The 21,499-nt window shown below is 37.0% G+C and overlaps 2 protein-coding genes across 2 annotated transcripts; both read right to left on the reverse strand.

The window, feature by feature from the left end:
* Window positions 1-539: 539 nt before the first annotated feature.
* On the reverse strand, window positions 540-17,608 carry LOC112524508 (WD repeat-containing protein 48-like). The gene is made up of 20 exons (XM_025134354.1): window positions 17,253-17,608; window positions 14,884-14,993; window positions 11,832-11,987; window positions 11,374-11,439; window positions 11,193-11,282; window positions 10,704-11,009; window positions 10,291-10,388; window positions 9,610-9,645; window positions 9,176-9,296; window positions 8,834-9,070; window positions 8,356-8,451; window positions 7,511-7,576; window positions 7,356-7,394; window positions 7,141-7,275; window positions 3,321-3,682; window positions 2,635-2,728; window positions 2,193-2,384; window positions 1,382-1,497; window positions 993-1,043; window positions 540-908 (listed from the first exon to the last, which is right to left on the reverse strand). Exons 2-18 carry the CDS (start codon window positions 14,980-14,982, stop codon window positions 1,399-1,401), a joined length of 2,292 nt encoding a protein of 763 aa, XP_024990122.1. The 5' UTR covers window positions 14,983-14,993; window positions 17,253-17,608; the 3' UTR covers window positions 540-908; window positions 993-1,043; window positions 1,382-1,398.
* A 1,326-nt stretch (window positions 17,609-18,934) lies between these two features.
* LOC112525904 (heterogeneous nuclear ribonucleoprotein 1-like) lies at window positions 18,935-20,885 on the reverse strand. Its single transcript, XM_025136221.1, has 2 exons — window positions 20,169-20,885; window positions 18,935-19,939 (listed from the first exon to the last, which is right to left on the reverse strand). The coding sequence occupies exons 1-2, from the start codon at window positions 20,391-20,393 to the stop codon at window positions 19,175-19,177; spliced, it is 990 nt and encodes a 329-aa protein (XP_024991989.1). The 5' UTR covers window positions 20,394-20,885; the 3' UTR covers window positions 18,935-19,174.
* Between the last annotated feature and the right edge of the window lie 614 nt (window positions 20,886-21,499).

The raw sequence follows: 21,499 nt of genomic DNA on the forward strand, positions 1-21,499 counted from the left end.
TCCAGTGGGCCAAAAGCCCAAGCCCCATTTTGGAGGATTCAAATAACATCAGCATTTAGGCTCACGAAGCTATTAAGCCCAAGCCAATTTTGGCTCAAATATGTCAAATTTCATGCAAGTTGCAACTTACAGATGGAATTTACCCATATGTAAATGTTGCCAAGAAAAACAACACTAAGGTAAAGTTTACCAAACACTTACCTGGGTAAGCACTTACAAGTCACATTACCTTACCGGATAAATATGGCAAGAACCAAGAATCTTACCCGGTAAGAGCGAAGGTAAGTACCAAGAGTCTTACCCGGTAAGTGAGGGCCACGACTATTACCATGGTTAGCGCTTACCAGGTAAATTGTTGCATACAATGCTGTTTTGGTGGACTAGAATCTTACCCGGTAAGTACATAATAGTATTGAATTTTACCGGTAAGGGCTTACCCGTTAAGTGTTTGGCAAACGGCCCCTAAGATAATAGAAGATATAACAGCTCTCAATCTTGTAACTAATTCAAATGTGTGTGTATATATATATAAATATATATATATATCCCTACAAGGCTTCAAATTAATGTCACATACCATACTAGTTTTACACCCAAACAGGAATTTAGGTAAGGCCATGAACACGAAAAGAACAGAGAAAAATAAGGCATCAAGCTGATGTACAAAACACAAACTTACTTGTTGGCATGGGTGACAATGGTATTATTTGCAAGTACAGTACTTGGTTTCCTCGATACTACTAAACATTCTGCTTTTCCGATAGATTCTTGACCAGACCCACAAAGCCTCTCCACATCATCTTCCATATTCAACTGCTATTTCTTTCAAGTCGATAGCTCTGGGCCCAGAATTTCAAAATAGCAACCCTTCAACTGATCATCCACGGTTCTTGGTGCATCAGGAAGTGCTTCATCATTCAGAAAACTAATTAGTGTTCCAGAACTAAGTGGATGCAATGGAATACGAGAAGCACTTTTAATGAGATTATCACCTCCAAGCATCTTAGCAGCCCAAAATCAATCAGAATTGGATACGCTCTGACCTACAGAAGAACATGATGATAGCACTGCTCAAAATAAAAAATAAAAATAAACACACAAGGGTCCAAAATTTGCCATTCTGGATCGGTTACCCAGACTCGTAGAAGCCCATTATCAATTCATACTGAAATATCAAAAGCAGGAAACCCTTTTTCCAGAGCAGGAATGACAGAATTCAGAGAACTCATTCAACCGTGCTCGAACTTTATGCATTGAAAGTTGTACCATGCTCTGGATATGGCGATTCTAGCTCTGGAGAAAGGATTTACTATTAAATGCAGTGATTATCAACCGGAATGTGCAATAATAGAATAACATGAAACCTAAGTAGAAATCTTACCACATGGATGCATCAATTCATCTTCCAGGGATGATCCGGTAGTTGAGAACAAGGTCCTCAGGCTTTTTCCATATATAAGCACGGACAGTCGCTAAGCTCATGTCAGGTGTCAAGACCTGGATAATAGCAGACTAGGGATTTAATATCAGAAAAGATAAAGGTTCCCGATTGAGTTACCAATAACGATAGCATGCACGTGATCAATTTTCCTCCAAACAGTCCTTAGAAGACTATGGTGAGAAGGAAACTTAAAAAGAATAAAGGAAATATGAATAACTAATTGTACTATAGTTTAGGCCAATGACAAGAAGAAAATTCAAAAAGAACGAAAGAAATATGACTAAATAGTAAATAATTGAAGAATGATTTAGGACATATCCAAACAACGAGTTCATAATTAATAAGGTTTTACTTGGTTTTTTTCTGAGTCTGTTTTGGGTGATTTGTTTAGAATCATAGTTTGCTTTACAGTTGGGATTGTTCTTCTTATTGATGTCTATTAGGGTTTAGGATTAGGCTTTTGTCCTTGTTTAAGGTTGTATTGGTAGATTTAGATTTTGTCAACATGCTCCCACGCTTTGGAATATAGGTTCTGCATCATGAAATCCTTCTTTTTGCTATGCATCAATAGGCATTACTGTGAAATGGGTTTAAAGGCTCATTTAGCAGGGATTATTTACTACAATGAAAATATATAACATATGTATGCATAAATAGCTCACCATTTGTCCGTGCACAATGACAAGCACTACAATTAAGCATGTAAATGCTACCAAAAACAATTTCACCATCAAAAAGAAAATCAGCTTGCCTGATTATTGCATAAGATTTCTATAGAGGGCTTAAGCTTTTGCCAAGAATTCGATCCAGATCTGAAGGATCCATCTCCAGTACTCGAATGCTGCAACTGCCCTCCAGATTGCCCAGAAGCAAAAGTTCCATCAATAGCCATGCTATCCAAAGGTTTGTCGAGGACCAACTTCTCCACAACATAATTGACAACCTAACAAAAAAATGTTTAGAAGAGAGATTTTATTTGCATATCATTGCTGTGCATTTTTGCTTTAACTTCGGATTTCTGTTATGTAATTTTGTCTACAGTGTGAGGATGTATGATGAGGCCTATGTAGAGCTTACAGCAACCTTCAGTCAGAAAGAGTCTGACAGCATTAACCAACGTCTGAGAATTCAGAATGAGTAGCTTACAAGGACGTTATGAATCATCATAGTATGGCAGATTAATCAAAATGTACCTTGTGTATTCTTAAAATACGAGGGGCACTCAGCTTCCCTTGTGTCACAGTCTGGGTAGTTGAACCTTCATATGGATGTAAAAAGAAGCTGCACCTGAGAATTAAGAAAATTTAAAGAGCATGCTACTTTAGTAAGAAACTGAAACAGAAATAAGTCATTTACATTCCCAATCATCTTTCTTGTGAAAACACAGAAAAACACTGCACTTCATAAACATGAGATTTTAGATTAAATGTGGAAATGTCAACACAAAAATACCCATGGTATCTGGCTTTTCTTCTCAAAACTGTCCATCCTTGCAAAGTATAGTGTTTGTTTTGCATTTCTTTGAGACTGGTGGTTTTTTTTAAATAAAAGGCAAGTAAGAAGGTTTGGATAAGTTGACTCAAACAAGAACAGAAAGAAATTGAATCTCTTTAGCATTAGCATTCATAAACCATTTTTGACAAACCACCCATTTATATAAGTTTTATGAATGCCATTCATTGTGGGTTTGTATGCAACTCATGATGGAAGATAGTGAAAAGAAGTCCAATTTTTTTAAGACTTCAGATTACTAAATCATGGACTGCACTGAATAACTCCCCCCCCCCCCTGCCACATGAACATGATGTATATATATATACACACACACACATCTGGAAGAAAGAGAAAAAGAACAAGCGAAGTGGAAGTAGAGAATTACTTGGTATGTTCCCTTGGGGGCAAACGGTTATGCAAAATGCAATCTAAAACCCACCATGGGAAGTCCTGCTCGTCTTCAGTTCCATTCATCTCGGTAATTTTCTTCCTCCACGGGCCATTATGGGAGCCCTCGGTAATAATAGAAGGAGGGGAAGCCTTTGAGAACTCAAATGGAGGATACACTGCAGAATCATTTTCAGCATTACCATCTACCTCAACTTTTGGAAGTGTAATACTCCTGGCAGAAATATCCCTGCCAGATGGAGTTTCTCCATTCACCAAAGATTGGGACCCAAATTTATGCTTTTTCTTCGACAGCCAATGAGCCAACAGTCCTTTGAGGGTTTCTCGTGCCAAATTAACCTGTTCAATATATTGGTCAACAGAAAATAGCAATTATTCTACTGAATACAAAAATGGAACTACGAGGATCAACAATATTCTCAATAAACCACCCAGGTACATTAAATGGGAAGGTATCACAGAAGGTAAACATGAAATTTTGAGAAGATATAAAAGAAAAATAGTAGCCTTTGACAAAGAAATTTCATTTCATGGTAATAGAGTAATTACCCTTCGAGATAAGGATGAGTAGGGGCGCGGAGTAAGAACAAAAAATCTTTATACATGAAAAATGAATTCAACTAAGCCCAGAGATAATATTGCAGAAATAGAAACCTTCTTCAGGGATGCAGTCAGGGGTTGATTTAAAATAAACAAATCAGTTGTCATGCACATTCAGAAATTTTATGCTTTCTTCAGGATCACGATGCTCTTGAGTGGCATGGCTTAAAGAAAGTAAGATTATTGTGTCTTACAGCTTTGAGATGACAAAATATCACTCAAGAATTTCATTCTCGAACTCCTAAATTTACCTAAGTCCATCCCTCAAATTTTATGCAACTTCACTGAGCCAGAACATTAAACCACCAACTCATCTAAAACCATAAGCCGGGAGCTAAAGGCCCAATAATTCCATGTAGCATCAATACTAACCCTCAGATCATGTACAGATTTGTCACTATGCAAAAAACCAGACAGCATGCAAATTGTGATGGTAAAATAAATTGCCCAGAGGGTGGTTCAACCACAAGGATGTTACCATGTAAGTTTACCAACTTGTTTAAAAGATTAAGCTAGTACATGAAAGACCCAACGTTTATCTATATCCATGTAACACTCCTTCAGGTTCTACCTTACCCTTGCTAAAGAATGATGACAAGGTATTCTACTCTGCCGCTGTAAGCACTGGGGACTGCATGGTGAACCTTAGAATGTGATATGTCTAAACATTAAGAAAGGATAAGCAAGTAATAATTTGCACATTATCATCTTGGATAGATGGAGAATGATCTATGCTAATGCATAGATAGCTCATACTAAGGATGTGCTGCAGTTTCCCATATGTATATTCCACAGTATACCGGGGATGCAATGCAACAATGAATGTACCCTATCATTGGGTAACATACTCCCTCCATCCGTAATAAATGCAGCAATTTCCTTCTTGGTATTCAGCAAATAATTTACCAATTTCACTATCTGGCAAAACTTCAATAAGAAATTACGGCATTGCCCATTAAAGATCATCATGGAATGTTGAGACCATTGATTTTTTGGTCCACAAGATTAATTGATTTTGTCATCGTTAAGAGGTATTTTATATGCTTAACTGATAGTCAAGCACTTCCCTTAAACTATATGCTGGACATGTTCGCAGGAAACTGATGGCGGCACCGGAGAGTAGTAGAAAGTGTGACAATCGAGGGGGAGAGGAGGAGCAGGCTGAGGAGGACGTGAGATAAGCAGTTGAGGATGAACATGGCAGCCTTCGACATTTCCTTGGACACGGCCTCTGGTAGGAGTTCTTGGAGATGCGAGATTAGGGTAGTAGACTTAGGTGCAGGGACCTGTAGCTAGTGTAGATGGGAGGAAGGGAATTAAAACAGGATGAGGAAGGGAGGGGGTAGGCGTAGGGACTAGAGCGATGAGGTAGCAAAATCCTATTAGATGAAGGGATGTGTGATTTTCCTTACTTTATATATGTTTCAATGTGCCTATTTCTGCTTTCGTTTTTGTGTGTTGTTTAGTATTTACTAGTCTAGTTCTTCCTTCCATTTCGCTCGTAATTTTGCACAAACCGGGTGTCTTAACAGAAATAGCAGGTCTATTTTTTGAGGAAGAGGATATGTCTGCATACATCCCCCAACCCTACATTCGAATGGGATATATTGGTTTGTTTGGTTCAAGTGTTATAATTAATTAACTTTTGTTAAATAATTAAAAGGTATATATATAAAAAAGAGTAAATTACGGATTTGGTCCCTGTGGTTTAAAGAAAATTATGACTAACGTCATTAAACTCGAAAAATTACGGATTTGGTCCCAATGGTTGTCATTTTATTATGACTACCATCATTCTTATTAACAGAGTAAAAAAATTCATTATCCCAGTTAAGTCAGGGGTAAAAATACCAAAATTCCCTTGTTGTCTTCTTCTTATTGAAAAGAATAAATAATATATTGTGATATCTTAGTTATAGCATATACATTACATGCATATGTGCATGTCTATCTCCTCCTTCACTGTCTCCATACCAGCTGCCCTACACCACTGGTTGCAGAGATGTCACCTCATCCATCTGCTCTCTCCACCCCCACCACCAATTCCACCTCCACCTCCATCACTACCCCCTTCCCCTCAGATGAACCTCCTTCCCTCTTTTCCTCGAACTCATTTCTGCAACTGAACCAATTTCGTTCCTGCATCTCTCATCTAATACTCGATCTGCACGCCCATCTTCTACTTGATCTACGGGTTAAAGCTACTATCTCTCTCTCTACTCACTGCTGTGGATCTACTTCGATCTGTATCTCCATCACTGTACACACACACAAAAATAATGGACGTCTCTCATGTGCTTCTACTTGTGCATCCCAAGGAGAAAAGCAACGAATGGAGGTCTCTATCATGACCAATTCAAACATAGAATGATCATAGATTTAGGATTTTGATTTTGATTTAGTTTTTTTTCTTATTCTTGATTTACAATTAGGATTTTTTTTCTTGTTTTTAATTTAGATTTAGGGTTTTGTAATACAAATTTTTGGAATGAGTTTGTATTGGTTAATTTGTGTTCAATTTATAGATTGAAGTTTTGTCGGGAATGGATTTGTGTTTGGATGAACTTCATAATCGATGAAGATGGTGGAAAGAAGCACAACGGTAAAAGGAAATGGGTTAAATGAGGGGGAACGTGAAAAGACCTATATAACCCTGGTGCGCTAAGCACGTGAGGAATTTAATGGGACAAAAATAAACGTCTTCAGTTTCAGGGATCCTAGTCATAATAAAATGACAACCACAGGGACCAAATCCATAATTTTTCGAGTTTAGGGACGTTAGTCATAATTTTCGTTAAACCCTGGACCAAATCCATAAGTTACTCTATAAAATAAAGGGTGCACAAACTTAAAGGTGAAAGTAAAATACCACATTGATTATAAAATAAAGTACATTAGAAATTTAGAACCTTAAACTACAGCAAAACTAAAAATTTACAATGGAATGAAAGTACACATGATTACAACCTAATTAAAAGAGGTTAAAGCCAACTCAAAAGAAAACCTCGAACATTAATATTGATTCCTGATATATGTTCTTTTTTTCTCTAAATTTAGAGTTGAGTGATAAAGTTGATCGGAGATGGCTATATAGAGGTAACCAGAAACACTGGAAAATACAGAGTCCTTGGTGTATATATATATATATATATATATATAAAAGCAAAGGTACCCAAACACACAGGAAATATGCAAACCTTGTCATCCTCAGCTTTCTCAGTGATGTTAAGATCAACAGAATACATCTCTGCAGAAAAGCATTGTGGGGTATCCAAATGCACAGACAAGTTCCCAAGCCTGCTATCTATAGTGAACCATGCCGGAATGCTCACCTGAAGAAGTATGGTAAAGTCAACGAGAAGAAGCATAAAATGGTACACATTAGTTCCTGTAGTGAGCTAGTGATACATACCATCTCAAACAGCTCTTCCTTCTTCTTTTCAAATGAAACCTGAAATCGACAGTTCGGAAAATGAGTAACAATAAAAAAATGCAAACCTCCTGCTTAGATGATGGCATACTTGCCAATGATATGCGTCTTTCTAGACAAAAGAGCATTTAAGTAACCTGTCCATAGTCCTCAATCACAACACCTCTGGTGATCTCCCAAAGCTTGACAGAAGCAGCATTATCCTATCAAAGATACATTTCAGATTATCAGTTTATAAAGTTAGCCGGTATGAACAAACAACCAGAGAAGCTGAAATGTGTCTCTTAAATATTAAACAATCGAAAATGTCAAAGGAAAAACTCAGGGGTGTTTACTATTAAAAATAGAGGCCTTGTATATGTTTGGAGGATCTGTCGTCTAGGGTTCACCCGAGAGAGAGAGAGAGAGACAATCACCACTTTCCTCCACCACAACACCCACCGACTTTTGTGATGGAAACCACTTTCCTCATCCGATCACCACAACCCAGTGCAAAGCAACTGTGAACTCGTCATCTTGTTCCTTATGACAACCAGATGCAAAAGCTACTGAACTCGTCTTCTTGTTCCTTGTTCCTTGGCGGAGATTGTCAGCTGCAACCAGGCACATTTGTGTCTGGAGATCTGCGGCCTTCTTGTTCCTTGGTGGAGAACTGGGAACTGAACCTTTATGTTTGGAGATCTGTCTGCAGCGGGCGATGGAGGTGCTTCCATGGAAAAGGAAGAAAGGGGGAAAGGAGAGGGCGGTGAGCCGATGATGTGTGTGAGGGGTGATAGACAGGCTAGGGAAAAACTTTCTATTCCCCCTAAATTGGAGAGGAATGATTTTTACCCAGATCTATTATAGATTGATTAATTATCTGAAACCAAACATCATTTTTCATACCATTTTTCATTCCTTTGTTTGAACAAAGCATACCCAATGATTATCATTTCCACTCATACCTTTTAATAACCCCAACCAAACAGCCCCTTAGTGTTACCTTAGTCAGGACATGTCTTCTATTGTTCAGAATTTCGTACTGCACTATCCCTGGAATTCCACCAATACTGCAAGTTGGTTCTCTATAAACAGGAACCTACACATCAGATAAGATCAGTTAGTTTGTCAAGTACCGAACAGACAAACAACATGCAAGTGAGTACAAACAGTGGAGATTCACAAAGACTTGCAATAACGTTATTTAGATGACAGACAAAGATCAACACGAACATTAAAAGGCATCATCAGCAGTTCAATCATGGGTTACTACCTAACCCCACCACTTAGTAGCTAATAGACCTTAGTTCTACACTTCCACTTGAATTATAGGCATGCCATTTGTATTGATTAAATGAGGGTGTCATTCTAGAAGACTCCTTGAAAACAATTATATAATGAAAAAATGAATTGGATTTGTTTTAGAAACGATGCAACCTAAGCAGGAAAACTGAATGAGGAACATAAAGAAGACAACTCACAGGAGTAGATCCTTCCAAGGAAGCCCTTGCCCTTGAAAATGACAAGTTCCCAGCCAGAAAGGAACCGCCTCTTTGAAACACCTTCTGAGGATTTCGACCTTCAGCAGGCCATCTATGCACAGAAGAATCTGTTGTTGCAACCCATATACCATCATCATGCATTGCTAGTTGCTGAATAGGATGCTCCTTTGTGCAAAGCAATATACTCTCTCTTGTCGCAAGGTCTGTTAAGTACAACTAGAAGTAGAGAACATACAAATTAATGCTAGATAAACTCAACGCAAAGACTTGAAAAACAAACCCAGGAAACATTTTCTTCCATGGAAACATAGAAGCGCTTACCGAAAGATCTCTTCCACCACTATACACATGACTGAATGTTGGAGTGCTAGCAAGTGCCCACACGGAATCTGTATGAACAGCATATGAGTGCACACACCGCTGCTGCCCAAGATCCCATAATCTATAAAAAAAAAGGAAAAGATATAGTTCCATGTTCACCCAGAAAATAAAAGAATACCACCAAAGGAACACAAACTTTATGTTAGCATGAAGTCCCTTGGTCATGGAATTATTGCCAGTTTAAATTTCTCATACATTAGTCATTACATCCTCGATCTTTTTAGAAAAAATCCACAAGATATTTCAGTGTAGTCTTGACAAGGTATAACCAGATTATCTCGTTCTCTAGCACTTAGCTTGTGGCCTAGCTAACCATTTCAGAGAAAAACCAACACTGAACCAAAAAAGGTGATAAAAATATCAAGTATGCTTACCTAATCATAGAATCAGAAGATCCTGATAAGCAGAATCTGCATCAATGAAATTGAAGAGCCATTACAAATCCAATAATTAAACAGTTTAATCTTATTGATCATTTATCCAAACACACAAGTTGAAAAGTATATACTGCATAAAGCAACAAAGACCACAACAAGCTCCAAGTGCACTTTATCGTTCTAGCTCTTCATAATCTTTTATGAATTTATAATTAATCCAGAACCAACAGCGAGTCCTAAAACTTCTTTGTAAAGAGTAGGTCCCCATACGGTAATCAATTCCATTTAATTCCTATCTCAGCTAATTGGCCCACCCATCTAAGTCTATAAATTTTTTCTTTGTTTCTCAACAATATTTATCTTTCTATACCCTTTCTTCTACACTTACAAGGCTAAAAAAATAAGGTACAAGAATATAGGTCAATAATTAAGCTATCTAATTTTTGCAAAGAACACTAGACATAATTTACCATGCATGCACAGTGGTATTGGACAGTAGCTTTGATACAAGAAATATATCCAATTTCTAGAAACAAAAGCAATTCTCAAAGAGATGTGAATAAATTGTAAGAAAAGCAAAAATAGGCGTGTATGTAGTTTCACATTAAACTAAAATCTAAGTTTAATAAGGCACCTCACTATCCCATAGTAATCAAACAAATGATAGTAACAACAAACCTTCCCGTGGAGTCGAGAAGCAAAGCCCTAATATTATCTGTATGCCCTCGAAGCTTCATCATCTTTGAACCAGTTCTTGAGTCCCAAACACGTACAGCCTACAATAAATCAAAGATTCTGAGAGATAAACTCCTTGCACCGTGATTGCAAAGCCCAAAATAGTAAATAGGTAGGAATACACAGAAAGAAGCCTGAATTTCTGCCTGACTAAGCCAAGGCCCTAGCAAGTCTTATAAAATGTGAAGGCCGTGGCAGATATTTCAAATAAAGGTTCATCCATTCATAATCCCACTACACGACTACAGCATGGTGGAATTGAAGTGGAGAACAAAAAGATGAAAACCCTGAATAGTAGCAAAATGCACTCTTATCAATACTCAGAATTCACAAAGAGTAACTAAAAAATAATTTACCTTCTCAGTTCCACCAGAAACCAGAAGAGTCCCAGTATCATTCATTGCTAATGCATAAACAGACTCTTTATGTCCTTTAGCAGCAATAGGAACATATCCTTGAGGTAGATTTGTTTGCAATGAAAAACTATTGCTTGAGCCAATTGTACGTAGGCTAGTAACTGACAGTGAACTTCCTGAGCCATAAGTGCCGCTTGAACGATCCTCGTCAGCTACCTCACTGGACTTGGTGAGGGGAGCAAGTGCCGCTTCAAGATCCCAGATGAATACCTCACCACCCAGGCCGCCAGAGGCAATAACATTGCTCTAGAATGATAAGCGAAGAAAGAGAAAATAAACTACTGGCAGAAAAACCTATGCTGATCATGTTTATATCCCCTGAAGGAAATGCTAAGAAATTTTGGTGGAGTCTTCACTTAGCAGATCCATATAACCTATTCAAGCAACTTTAAAGTAGAAGCAAAAACATATAATTGACAGAAAAATTACATTTCTTTCTGCTGCAGCAAGACAAGTGACATAATCTGTGTGTTGATGGAAAGTTCTTGTGCATGTTCCATTAGAAAAGCAATCCCATGCCTAGTGGTACAACATGATATAATATTAGTTCAAATTTTGTATAAATACTAATGCATGGATTAAAAGGTTCAATCTTACACTGAAGACAAACCTTGACGGTAGTATCTGAGGAGCACGATACAAGGGTATTCCCTCCTACGAGGACTGCATCATTGACCTGTACACCCCAACACATTCCCGCATTAATTCTATATTTCTACAGTTCTCTTGCTATTCAGAAGCCCTAGAAGTGTTGTGAATCCAAGATTCATTCTTATAATGGTTGATATCTGATTTTGACTTCATTATGGATGCCAGTAGTCCATGTACCCAGCAAGTCTGTCAACACCCCCGCCCAAAAAAAATGCATGCATGCACACATACATCAGACTACAAGTCAAATAACTATTTCCCACAACTACTTATACATATTACTTATATACAAAAGTTAAGTTTTCAGAAGACACCACTACAGCATTACCCAAGACCACATCTAAAGATAAACAAGACCAAATTTTCCATTGATGATAATGACTGGTAGTAGAAAGAATCAGAAATGAAGAACCATACCCAGTCAAGATGAGACTCAAAGGTAGCTGAGCAGGTAGCATCTTCCTCAGTCAATGCCCATCTCTTTAATGTGCCATCACGGCTCCCTGTAAAGAGGTAACTTGAACCAGGTTTTGATGGCTTCAATATAGCCAAACAGTTCACACCTGCACAATGCTGCAAAAAGAAAAGTGGTTCAAATATTACATTATGTGTTTCATCACCTATTATTGCAAAATATCAGAATCAGATCTGTACACATAGTGACAGATATCTCCTTTGTTCTAGCCTCCGCTGATAGAATATGCACGATGATTGAAAAAAAGACTGGGCAGTCCATGAAACTCATCTCTTAGTGAGAGCACTATTCCAGATATCCCTGACCAATTTGATAGTCCTCTCTAGCAACCTGGAAAGAATTGCAACCAGGGACCACACTCATATATCTTCTCCACAAAGACAATGTCTATAATCTGGTAAGAACACTCAAATGTTTGAAGTCCTTGTTTTGTGAATATCTATGTAGTTATGATACATAATTACTTGCGGATGATTATTCTACAATAACTTCAATAATTATGTAATCTTGTAATTAAATTTTCTCTATCATCACTGAACTTTGTGTTTATGTTAAAAACTCAGTTTTGATCTTTATGTCTATATAATTCCTGGTGAAGAGGTGAAGACAAGTTTCTCATGAGTTTTCTGAGTATGTGATTCTAGAATTATGCATCAAACATCTTATGCCTACATATCCAAACAAAAAGGGCATCTAAAAAAATTCGAAGACCCAGGAAGCCTCATCCAAAGGTGAATAAAGAAGGATGGCAAAACTTCTGCCACACCTCCATTTGACCCAACAAAATGATAATGCTCGAACATAAAACTAAACATTTAGGAATGGCACTCATTTTATTGATTCGCATTGCATTGTTTCCTATTGCTTTTAAGAGAAAGCAGTTCTAAATGCCAATTAACTACGGAGTGATGGTCATATCATACTCTCAGCATAGCCCATGATTAATCTGTACATTTTTTGTCAATACAACCCTGGTCAGTTTGATAATTGGCATCCTCAGTTTGATATCATACTCTTAGCCCATCCTCAGTTGGATATCATACATTCTTTTTCTTTTTCCTAGAAAAGATAATCATGTATTTATCCTATAAAAGATGATTGGCGGTGATTTTATGATAAATTATGGTCACCGCCAGAAACTTGCCCTTTTCTAGGAATATCAACAATGGGGAAGCTGTTCTTAGGTAGCCTCAAGATTTTTCTGACAAGCAAGTGTCCATGAATTTGAGCTTTTGTTGTTGAGAAAAGAAAGGGAGGCCAAAAGTACCTAACAAAGTTGTTAAAGGCTCAAGGCGCACTTAGGCACAACGGGGGCCTAGGCACGAGGAGCAGGCGTGAGGCACGGGCCTCAGGAATGCAAGGCGCATCTTATCAGTATACACACACAGTTACACACAAGTCTCCAATGCAGCAACCAACAGTACTTCGATAGAGGCAGAAGGGTTAAAAGCGTGAGCCGTGAAGGAGAATTTTTAAAGTCTGGGTATTTGTAGAGAAGGAGGCTTGAAGTTCTAAGGACTTGAGGGATGTTTGGCGGTTGCTGAATGGTTTGGTGCAGAATGGTTAAGTGGTCAGAATGGTTAAGAGGGCCAGAATGGTTAAGTACTGAATGAAATAATGTTGTTTGGTAAATGTTCTCTGAATGACAACAAATTACCATTTTAACCCTCTTTCCAAAAGTTCGATTTCTCGAGGCAAAGAGCCTGTTAATGAATTGATGGAAAGATTAAGGATTGTGGTTAAACTTGGGAGATTAAGAACTTCTATGGGTATACACCCACTGAGCTTATTCATGGACAAATCTATGAAAATTATCCTTCTGAAGTTCCTAAAACTGATGGGTATGCTTCCTCCCAATTCATTGTTTGACAAATCAATTTTAGTCAAGTTTCCAAGATTACCCAATGAATTTGGGATATTTGAAGACAATCTATTTTATTAAACCTAGGCCTTTCAAGAAGGAGAGTGAGATCTTCAGGAATAGAACCAGAAATTTGATTTTGCATGAAATCAAGAACCCTAAGCTGGAGGCATCTACTTATGTTTGCTGGGATGGTGCCTTGGATGCTGTTGGAGGAGAAGATAGAGAGATGCAGAGATGGTGGAGGTGAAGATACAGAGATGCAGAGATGCGTGAAGAGAGCGGCTGGAAAAGAGGGGTGGGAAGGGTAACCGGCGATAGCGACCGGCGAAGCTGTGGAGGTGACAGGCGACAACCGGCGAAGCTGTGGAGGTGACCGGCGATGGAGACGATGGAGGTGACCAGCGATGGCTGTGGAAGGCGCCGAGTTCTCGTGAAAGGCGACACAAAATGGCTGGAAGACAGGGGGTGTGGAAGGGTAAAGATGGAACAAATGCAATCTGAATGGTTGAGTGAGGCCCTAGACACAAAATGGTTAAGAGGTTAATGTAACCATTAAGAAGCTTATTTTTTTTGCCAAACAGTCCTTACCTCTTACCGATTAAGAGGTTGGCTCTTAATGTCACCATTAAGAGCCAAACAAACAGCCCCTTAGTATTTAGTATTAGGGTTTGACTTATGTCATCTATTTAATAACACTTCTTTAGAGAAATCTAGGAGATGAGAAGATGAGAAAACTTATTTAATTTTAGGTTTAACTAGGTATTTAGTAACTGTTTATGAGGCGCACCTAGGCCCACAGGGCGCCTCAACCAAGACGCAGTGCCTTAGTGAGCCTCGTGAATACGCTGAGCCTCGACTTGAAAAAATCCCAAGACCTTGAGCCTTATGAGCCTCAAAGCCTAGGGGCGCCTTTTTTAACAACTACGGTACCTAGGCCACCTTAATTATACACTATAACTTTGTAGTCTTACACAAAGCTTTTTGGAATTAACATGTGCCCCAAGCCACAAAAATCTGGCTTACACAGTTACACCAAGTTTTACGAACAAAACATGTAATCTATCAATTGGAATCATGCATACAAAACAGAAGTAAACATGGGACAATCAGCTAACAGAATGAGCAGTGACCTTTGTATCATCGGCATCATTCAATACATAAGTAAATCTCTTCTCCTTACGAGGACGGATTGAATTGGAGGCACTGCCTGCAATACCTACACGGTGCATTGCAGAGCTTCCTGAAGCAAGATAAAAAAAACTCAAAGTATAAGTCTGATATTAATATCTTCCGATAGAACTTAAATGGTTAGTATATAAACAATATATTGTACAAACAATAAACGGGTTGGACAAGGTTACTAGGTGAGGGTGACACAACATAAGGGAAATGTTTACAATTATCAAATCATCAGCTATAGCAAAATTTCAACAACAAAAAAGAATACATTTTGATCATTTCAAAACCTCCACTACTTCCAACTACATGACCACTAATAGCTTTCTTGCCTGAAAGAAGATTATAAGAGTCATCAATTATTGATATCCCTATCTATTTCTTCTAGGTACTCCAAAAATTCTACTATTGTAGATGCATTAAAGTCCAATTAAAGGGGTATATCCATTAATTTACATTCATAACCACCCCCCCACCATTATGTTTGCTAATAAGATTTTATCCTTCTCTTTAGTTCCAACTATGTCCACTTATCTATTACTAAACCTACCTTGTGTACCTAAATGCCACAACTTATGAACCATGCTCTTTATCCCCTTAGATTTTTTACTTAGTTTCTTGAAAAAATGTAAGAACACTCTTTCCATTGAGGGCATCAACTAGTTCAAGCAACTTCTGAACTATCCCAAGTACTGAATCATGTTAACTCTCTTCATTCAGCCTCCTTGACCCAATACTGACCCATTAAAGTGTCAAGACCATTGCTTTTTCTCACCACTCAGATGTCGATATGACACATCACTAGGGGAATGACGAATTGACGATTTCACCTTTGCTCCCTTTTATGAACATGTTGATGGAGCCCGTTCACAGTCACCTCCAAAGAACTCTAAAGCAGCATGTTCTTAAGAAGTGACGACCAACACTCTCCCACGATAAGAATATGCAAACACAGCCAACTTATACTCACTATACTCAGGAAGCCAAAGGAGTTGAACCACAACAAAATTTCTTTAGGTTTCATTTTTCATGTGAAATAGGAAATAGCTAAACATAATACTAGTTTGCAAGGGCCTACCACACACCCTCATCCTTTATCCATGCTTTGGACATGCTAGGCAAAAGATGCAGAGTCAGAGTTCTACCTATTGAAATAATGAAAAGGATATGAGGAGGTTGACAAATGTAGAAACATATAATTATGCATATTGTTGGAATTCTGCAACCATAACCTTAAAATGGATTGAAAATGAGTGCTTGTGCCTATGATATTATCCACCCACACATTATATAAGCAATTATTAAACATTCTTTGTGCAATTTCCTAGATGAAAAGAACATATAGCAACAAATTAAACCATGATGTTATTGAAATAACATGAGTGTCTCAAATCACAATAAAATCTCATTTCCATCGATACACATGTTGGCACTTCTTTTACTTTTGAAATTATTATGAGTAGTCCTCCTATCTTATATGGGGAAATTACTACAAGAATGTAATTATGTTACAAACTTGATGAACAGCTGCAAAGGAACAGAGAAAAGGAATGGGTTTTCCCTGATATTTGAGTTAAGCAAGAACCATTAGTTCTCCCAATAAACATCACCTAACAAAAAGGGGATCTGGCTATATCCATCGTATGATCCTTCCACTCTACATTGAGATACTTCAAAAAGTATATTAGAGTGCTCGCAGAGGTTTCATCTCTTATCTGTGAGGTCCCAAAGAAGGAAATGCAAGACTCTTGAACATAAATATAGAGAATGTGTTCACTTCCCTCTCACAGCTATATATAAACTAGTCAAAGAGTATTCTAAATACGACACAAGTAAAAGAGCTTTAATGCCGTTCTAACATTTGAGAACAAACATTACTATGGACATCATTTGAATTCTCTTCCAATTTATTTTATCTATAACCCTAGATACCGTATATTGTATGTTGTAAGTAGCATTTTGGGAGGAAATTTCGTAGTCAAAGTTCCAATTAAAATAATTATAGAATATAGAAGTAATTGAATACTAACTTCAATGAGTTCATCACCTTCAAATTTTCTAACAATAGAAAAAGGGATACCATTTATGAAAAAACGCATAAACGATCATACAAACGAACACATAATACAACTATTTTACAAACTGAAAAAAATTTGAAATTGCCTCGAAATACTTGTAGTTACATGAGGAACCCTAAGAAACACCAGCATCGAAAAAGATTCGTGATAAAAACAAGTTTTTAAACCCTCAATCGGATTTCCTGCAAATGTAATCATCCACGATTGATATTGATGATTGCACGGACAGACTTGTCGGAGCTTACCAAAGGATGGATCGATGGGGGATAAACAAAATCGCCTGATCCTTCAGAATTTGACTTCAATTTCTTGGAATGAAGTAAAAATTTCCATACAAACGACATTCATCTGTATGAAACGGCTTCGCACTTTTCCAATTTTCATCAAAGTGAAACAAGTGAAATTGAAGTTGAACACTCAGACGATTGAATAAGAATGAACGATAGAAGAATCAAAATTCCAATAGGAAGGGAGTCGAATCTTCTTATTCCTGTTTTGATTTGTGCAGTGAGAATTGGTGTTTTTGAGAGAGATTGAGAAAGGGGGGTTTGGACGAAGAAAACGAGAATGACAGTGAAAAGTGAAAACTGTATTTGGATTACCTTGTTCCAGGGCTCAATGGTTTGACTCGGTTTTTTTCCTCTTGAAAAATTCTATTTTCGTATTTATAGTTGTAAAATTATAATTTTCTGTCACTATATTTTATAATTAATTATCTTTTTCTCGTTCTTATAATTTAATTTTTTTTTAATTCATATGGTTTGTAAAATAAAAATGAATTATAAAATGTAGGGATGAAAACCAAAATTCTAAAACCATGAGGACTAATTTTACAATTTTTAATAAATCATAGGGACAAAAACATAATTTTTGGTTACCTTTGTGGGGGGTAATAATGTAATTTTTAGGACCCATACGATCTTTATGAACATATTTTGTCCATTTTAGGTTTGCATTGAAACAAATACTTTTTTTGGGTGACCATGAGTTTTCTAGATGAGCTTATTCGGATGACTATGAATGATCTCAAGTAATCGCAAGTGAACCTCAATGACCATGAAGGTTTTGGAGGGCCTAGATTCGAACCCATAATAGATAACATTTTCTTCTATATCTCCTTAAGATTAACCGGTACGTCACACTAGCAGTAGTTAATCAAAATACCCGTATTAAGGTGCTAGAAATTCCGGTTAAAATCATCATTAATGTCGGTCAATAACAATGGTAATTAAGTCTAATCAAATTCACAATTAATTGGAACGATACCATTATATGACAAGTACCATGCTACTAATTTCACCCATAGAGTAAGATTTAATCCAAAAAACTCTTGGATCAAAACCTCGACCCAAATCCAAATCGGTCTAGTTTAACCGTTTAATTGGTTTTGGATTTTTCATTTTAGTTTTTTGTTAGGTTATTTTATTTTCTTAATTTGTATGTTTTTAAATTTAAAAATAAAAAATAACAAAGCAATATATACGAACAATATTTATATACAGACACATACTTTTCGTTCTAAAGTAACATGTATATCTAATATACCAGCCAAGGTAACTTTTTTGCCGAACATCACAACAAGGGTTTGTGTGGCATGTGGTCGCATTTGCGTCTAGTGACGATTTAGGCTATAACAACTTATGTCCGCTCTTCACCAAAGAATTGTATGAGAAAGATGGTTAAGGTGAAAAGCGTAACAATGGATTTGGACCCGTGATCACCTTTAATCTCATATACTATCAATTAATCACGCTTGATACAAGGATTAATCTGGTGCATCTTATGCAAGAAGTCGAACATCAACTCCATGGAAGGCATGTTACTTACAGCACAATACAAATGTCACTGTGATCTACATGAATTTGTCAAACAATGCCAATCAGACCGAAAAAAGTTAACAGATTAAGAAAATTACCTATCAAGACTTGCACAAATGACATATAGACATTGACACATGAGTGAAATTACATAAATCCAAATACCAAATCCAAGAATTATTGAAACCAGAAATGATACATCGCAAGAACCATCTTTATAATACGTTAAATTCACCTGAAGAAACGATAACTGAACATCAAGAATGGTAAATTATGAGAATCCAGTAACCTGTTAGTCCTGCTGGCTAGTCTTCCCACCAGATTAACCCAAAGGATAACATATCTACATTTCATCTATCAACCTGAGAAGAGCCTGCATCTGCTTCAAGTTGTTCGTTGCCGCCACTGAGTTGACTCGGTTTTTCATTTGGTGCAGACCCCATGATCCCATTATAACCATTGGCAGCCATACCCATTACCCCGTGTCCATTGTTCATGTAAGCAGGATAAACAGTCATAGGATACGGGTTTCCCCTGATGCTAACCATCGTGGGTGGACCCCATGGAACTCTAGGTGAAACCGGAGCCAATCCATAATTAATCCCTCCATAATAAGCACCACCATATACACCACCACCATAAGGATAGCCACCATAAACAACACCATAACTGGGAAGAACATCGTATCTAGGTCTATGAGGTGAGTAATTGCTAAATCCATTGCCACTAGAAACACCATTATCCTCTTTCGGTACAGCCCTTTTAACCTCCACGAGCTTGCCACTCAATTCATGAAAACTTTTTTGCATAACTTCTTCAACAGAATCCTCGGAATCGAAAGTGATAAAGCCAAAACCCCTTGGTCTGCGGGTTACATTATCATGCATCACAACAACATCAGTAATTCTACCAAACTTTTCAAAGTAGACCTTGAATTCATCTTCAGTTAAGTTAGCCGGCAATCCCCCTACAAAAATCTTCTTAATCTTTAAGTTACTGCTACTACTAATACCATTAGTTCTACTGTTTCTATTCAATCCCCTACTCTGTTCTTGCTGGTTCTGATTCTGATTCTGGTTCTGTTCACTTCTTGGAACTGCCTTTTTCACTTCTACCTATTTAAAATCATCAAGAATTTATCAGAAAATTAAATCATGCAAAAAAATAAATGAAATTATCAGAGTCCGGACACATCATCCTCAACAATGCAATATGAAACATTACAACATGCTTTCAAATTCAACAACTGTTAATAAAGACAATTCAAAAGGCAGTAATTTTCTTTTACAACTAAAAGAAAAGAGTAAAATAGCAGGAATAAGTGTGTGATTCAAGAAAACAAACCGTTCTCCCGAGAATAGTATGGGTACCAAGAAGAACTTTATTCAGATCAGATGCTTCAGAGAAGGAAACAAAAGCAAACCCACGAGAGCTACCAGTGCTTCTATCTTTAGCAATCACAGCACCCACCACTTTTCCGTACTTGCCGAAGTGTTCTTTCAACACATCCTCTGTTGTCTCCCATGATATCCCACCCACAAACACCTTGCTTTGATCACAACCCTCCATATATTTTTGCCCTAAACTAAACCAGATCAACCTTAATAAACCAGACAAAATCTAAACAAAAAACAAATCCTGGGTTTCAGGAGAAACCAATTGGGGGGGTTTGGTGGTAAAAAAAAAAAAAAGATTGGAATTTTCACATAGATTCTTGATTTGCCCTAAATATGTTCATCTTGAAAAAACCCTAGACTAGCACCCATAAGAAGAAACAATCGTCGAAAACGTAAAAACCCATCTTTTGGTTTCCTGGGGTTTCAAGAGAATCCACAGGGTTTTGCGTATTTGCTGTGAAATTGGCATTTCTAGACGAAAGAAGAAAAACCCTTTTTTTAATTACTGTTGTAGGGTTTGACGAAGCGAAAGTGAAGGATAAAGGACTTGATTTCTAGGGTTTCAAATGCAGGAGAATTGAGAGATGCTGGTGGGTCAATCATCAATCAAAAAGGGAGGGTTTGGAGAGTCGGGGCGGAGATGGACTTTGAGTAGTGTGACCTAGTTCCCGGTTGACAAGTACGATTGACCTAGTTGGTTACCATAGGGTCAATCCATATCTAAATTCTAAGATAATTACATAATTGATCCCTATACTATCATTTATGTTGCATATTTAGTACCAACTTCTTACCATTCTAACATTACTAGTCCAAATTAAATCATCAAAATAGCTTTTTGGAAACCATCGATTTTTACAAAAATTAAAAGCCTGACACATATATCAAATGAAATCACTAACCAAAAGTGTTAAATAAGAAAATAATTACTAAAAGAAAAAGAATCACATAACAATAATCTAACGAAAGATGACATGCATTATCCTTTCATTATCATCATCTTCTATTTTTTTTAAATTTGAAATATATTTAGAGATAATAGAAGATCTATTAAAAAACAATTATCTGTGTTATTTGATATATTATAATAGACATTTAATATCATATTTTTGAACATTAAAATAATTTAGAGATAATAGAAGATACATTAAAGGGTTATTTGGCAATTACTGAATGATTTGGTACAAATTGATTAAGTGGTCAGAATGATTAAAAAGACTTTCATGATATAATGCAAAATGAAATATAATTGTTTGATAATTGATGTACAATGAAATT

The sequence above is a fragment of the Cynara cardunculus genome, assembly GCF_001531365.2.
Source record: "Cynara cardunculus var. scolymus isolate 2C chromosome LG 13, CcrdV1, whole genome shotgun sequence".
NCBI lineage: Eukaryota > Viridiplantae > Streptophyta > Magnoliopsida > Asterales > Asteraceae > Cynara > Cynara cardunculus.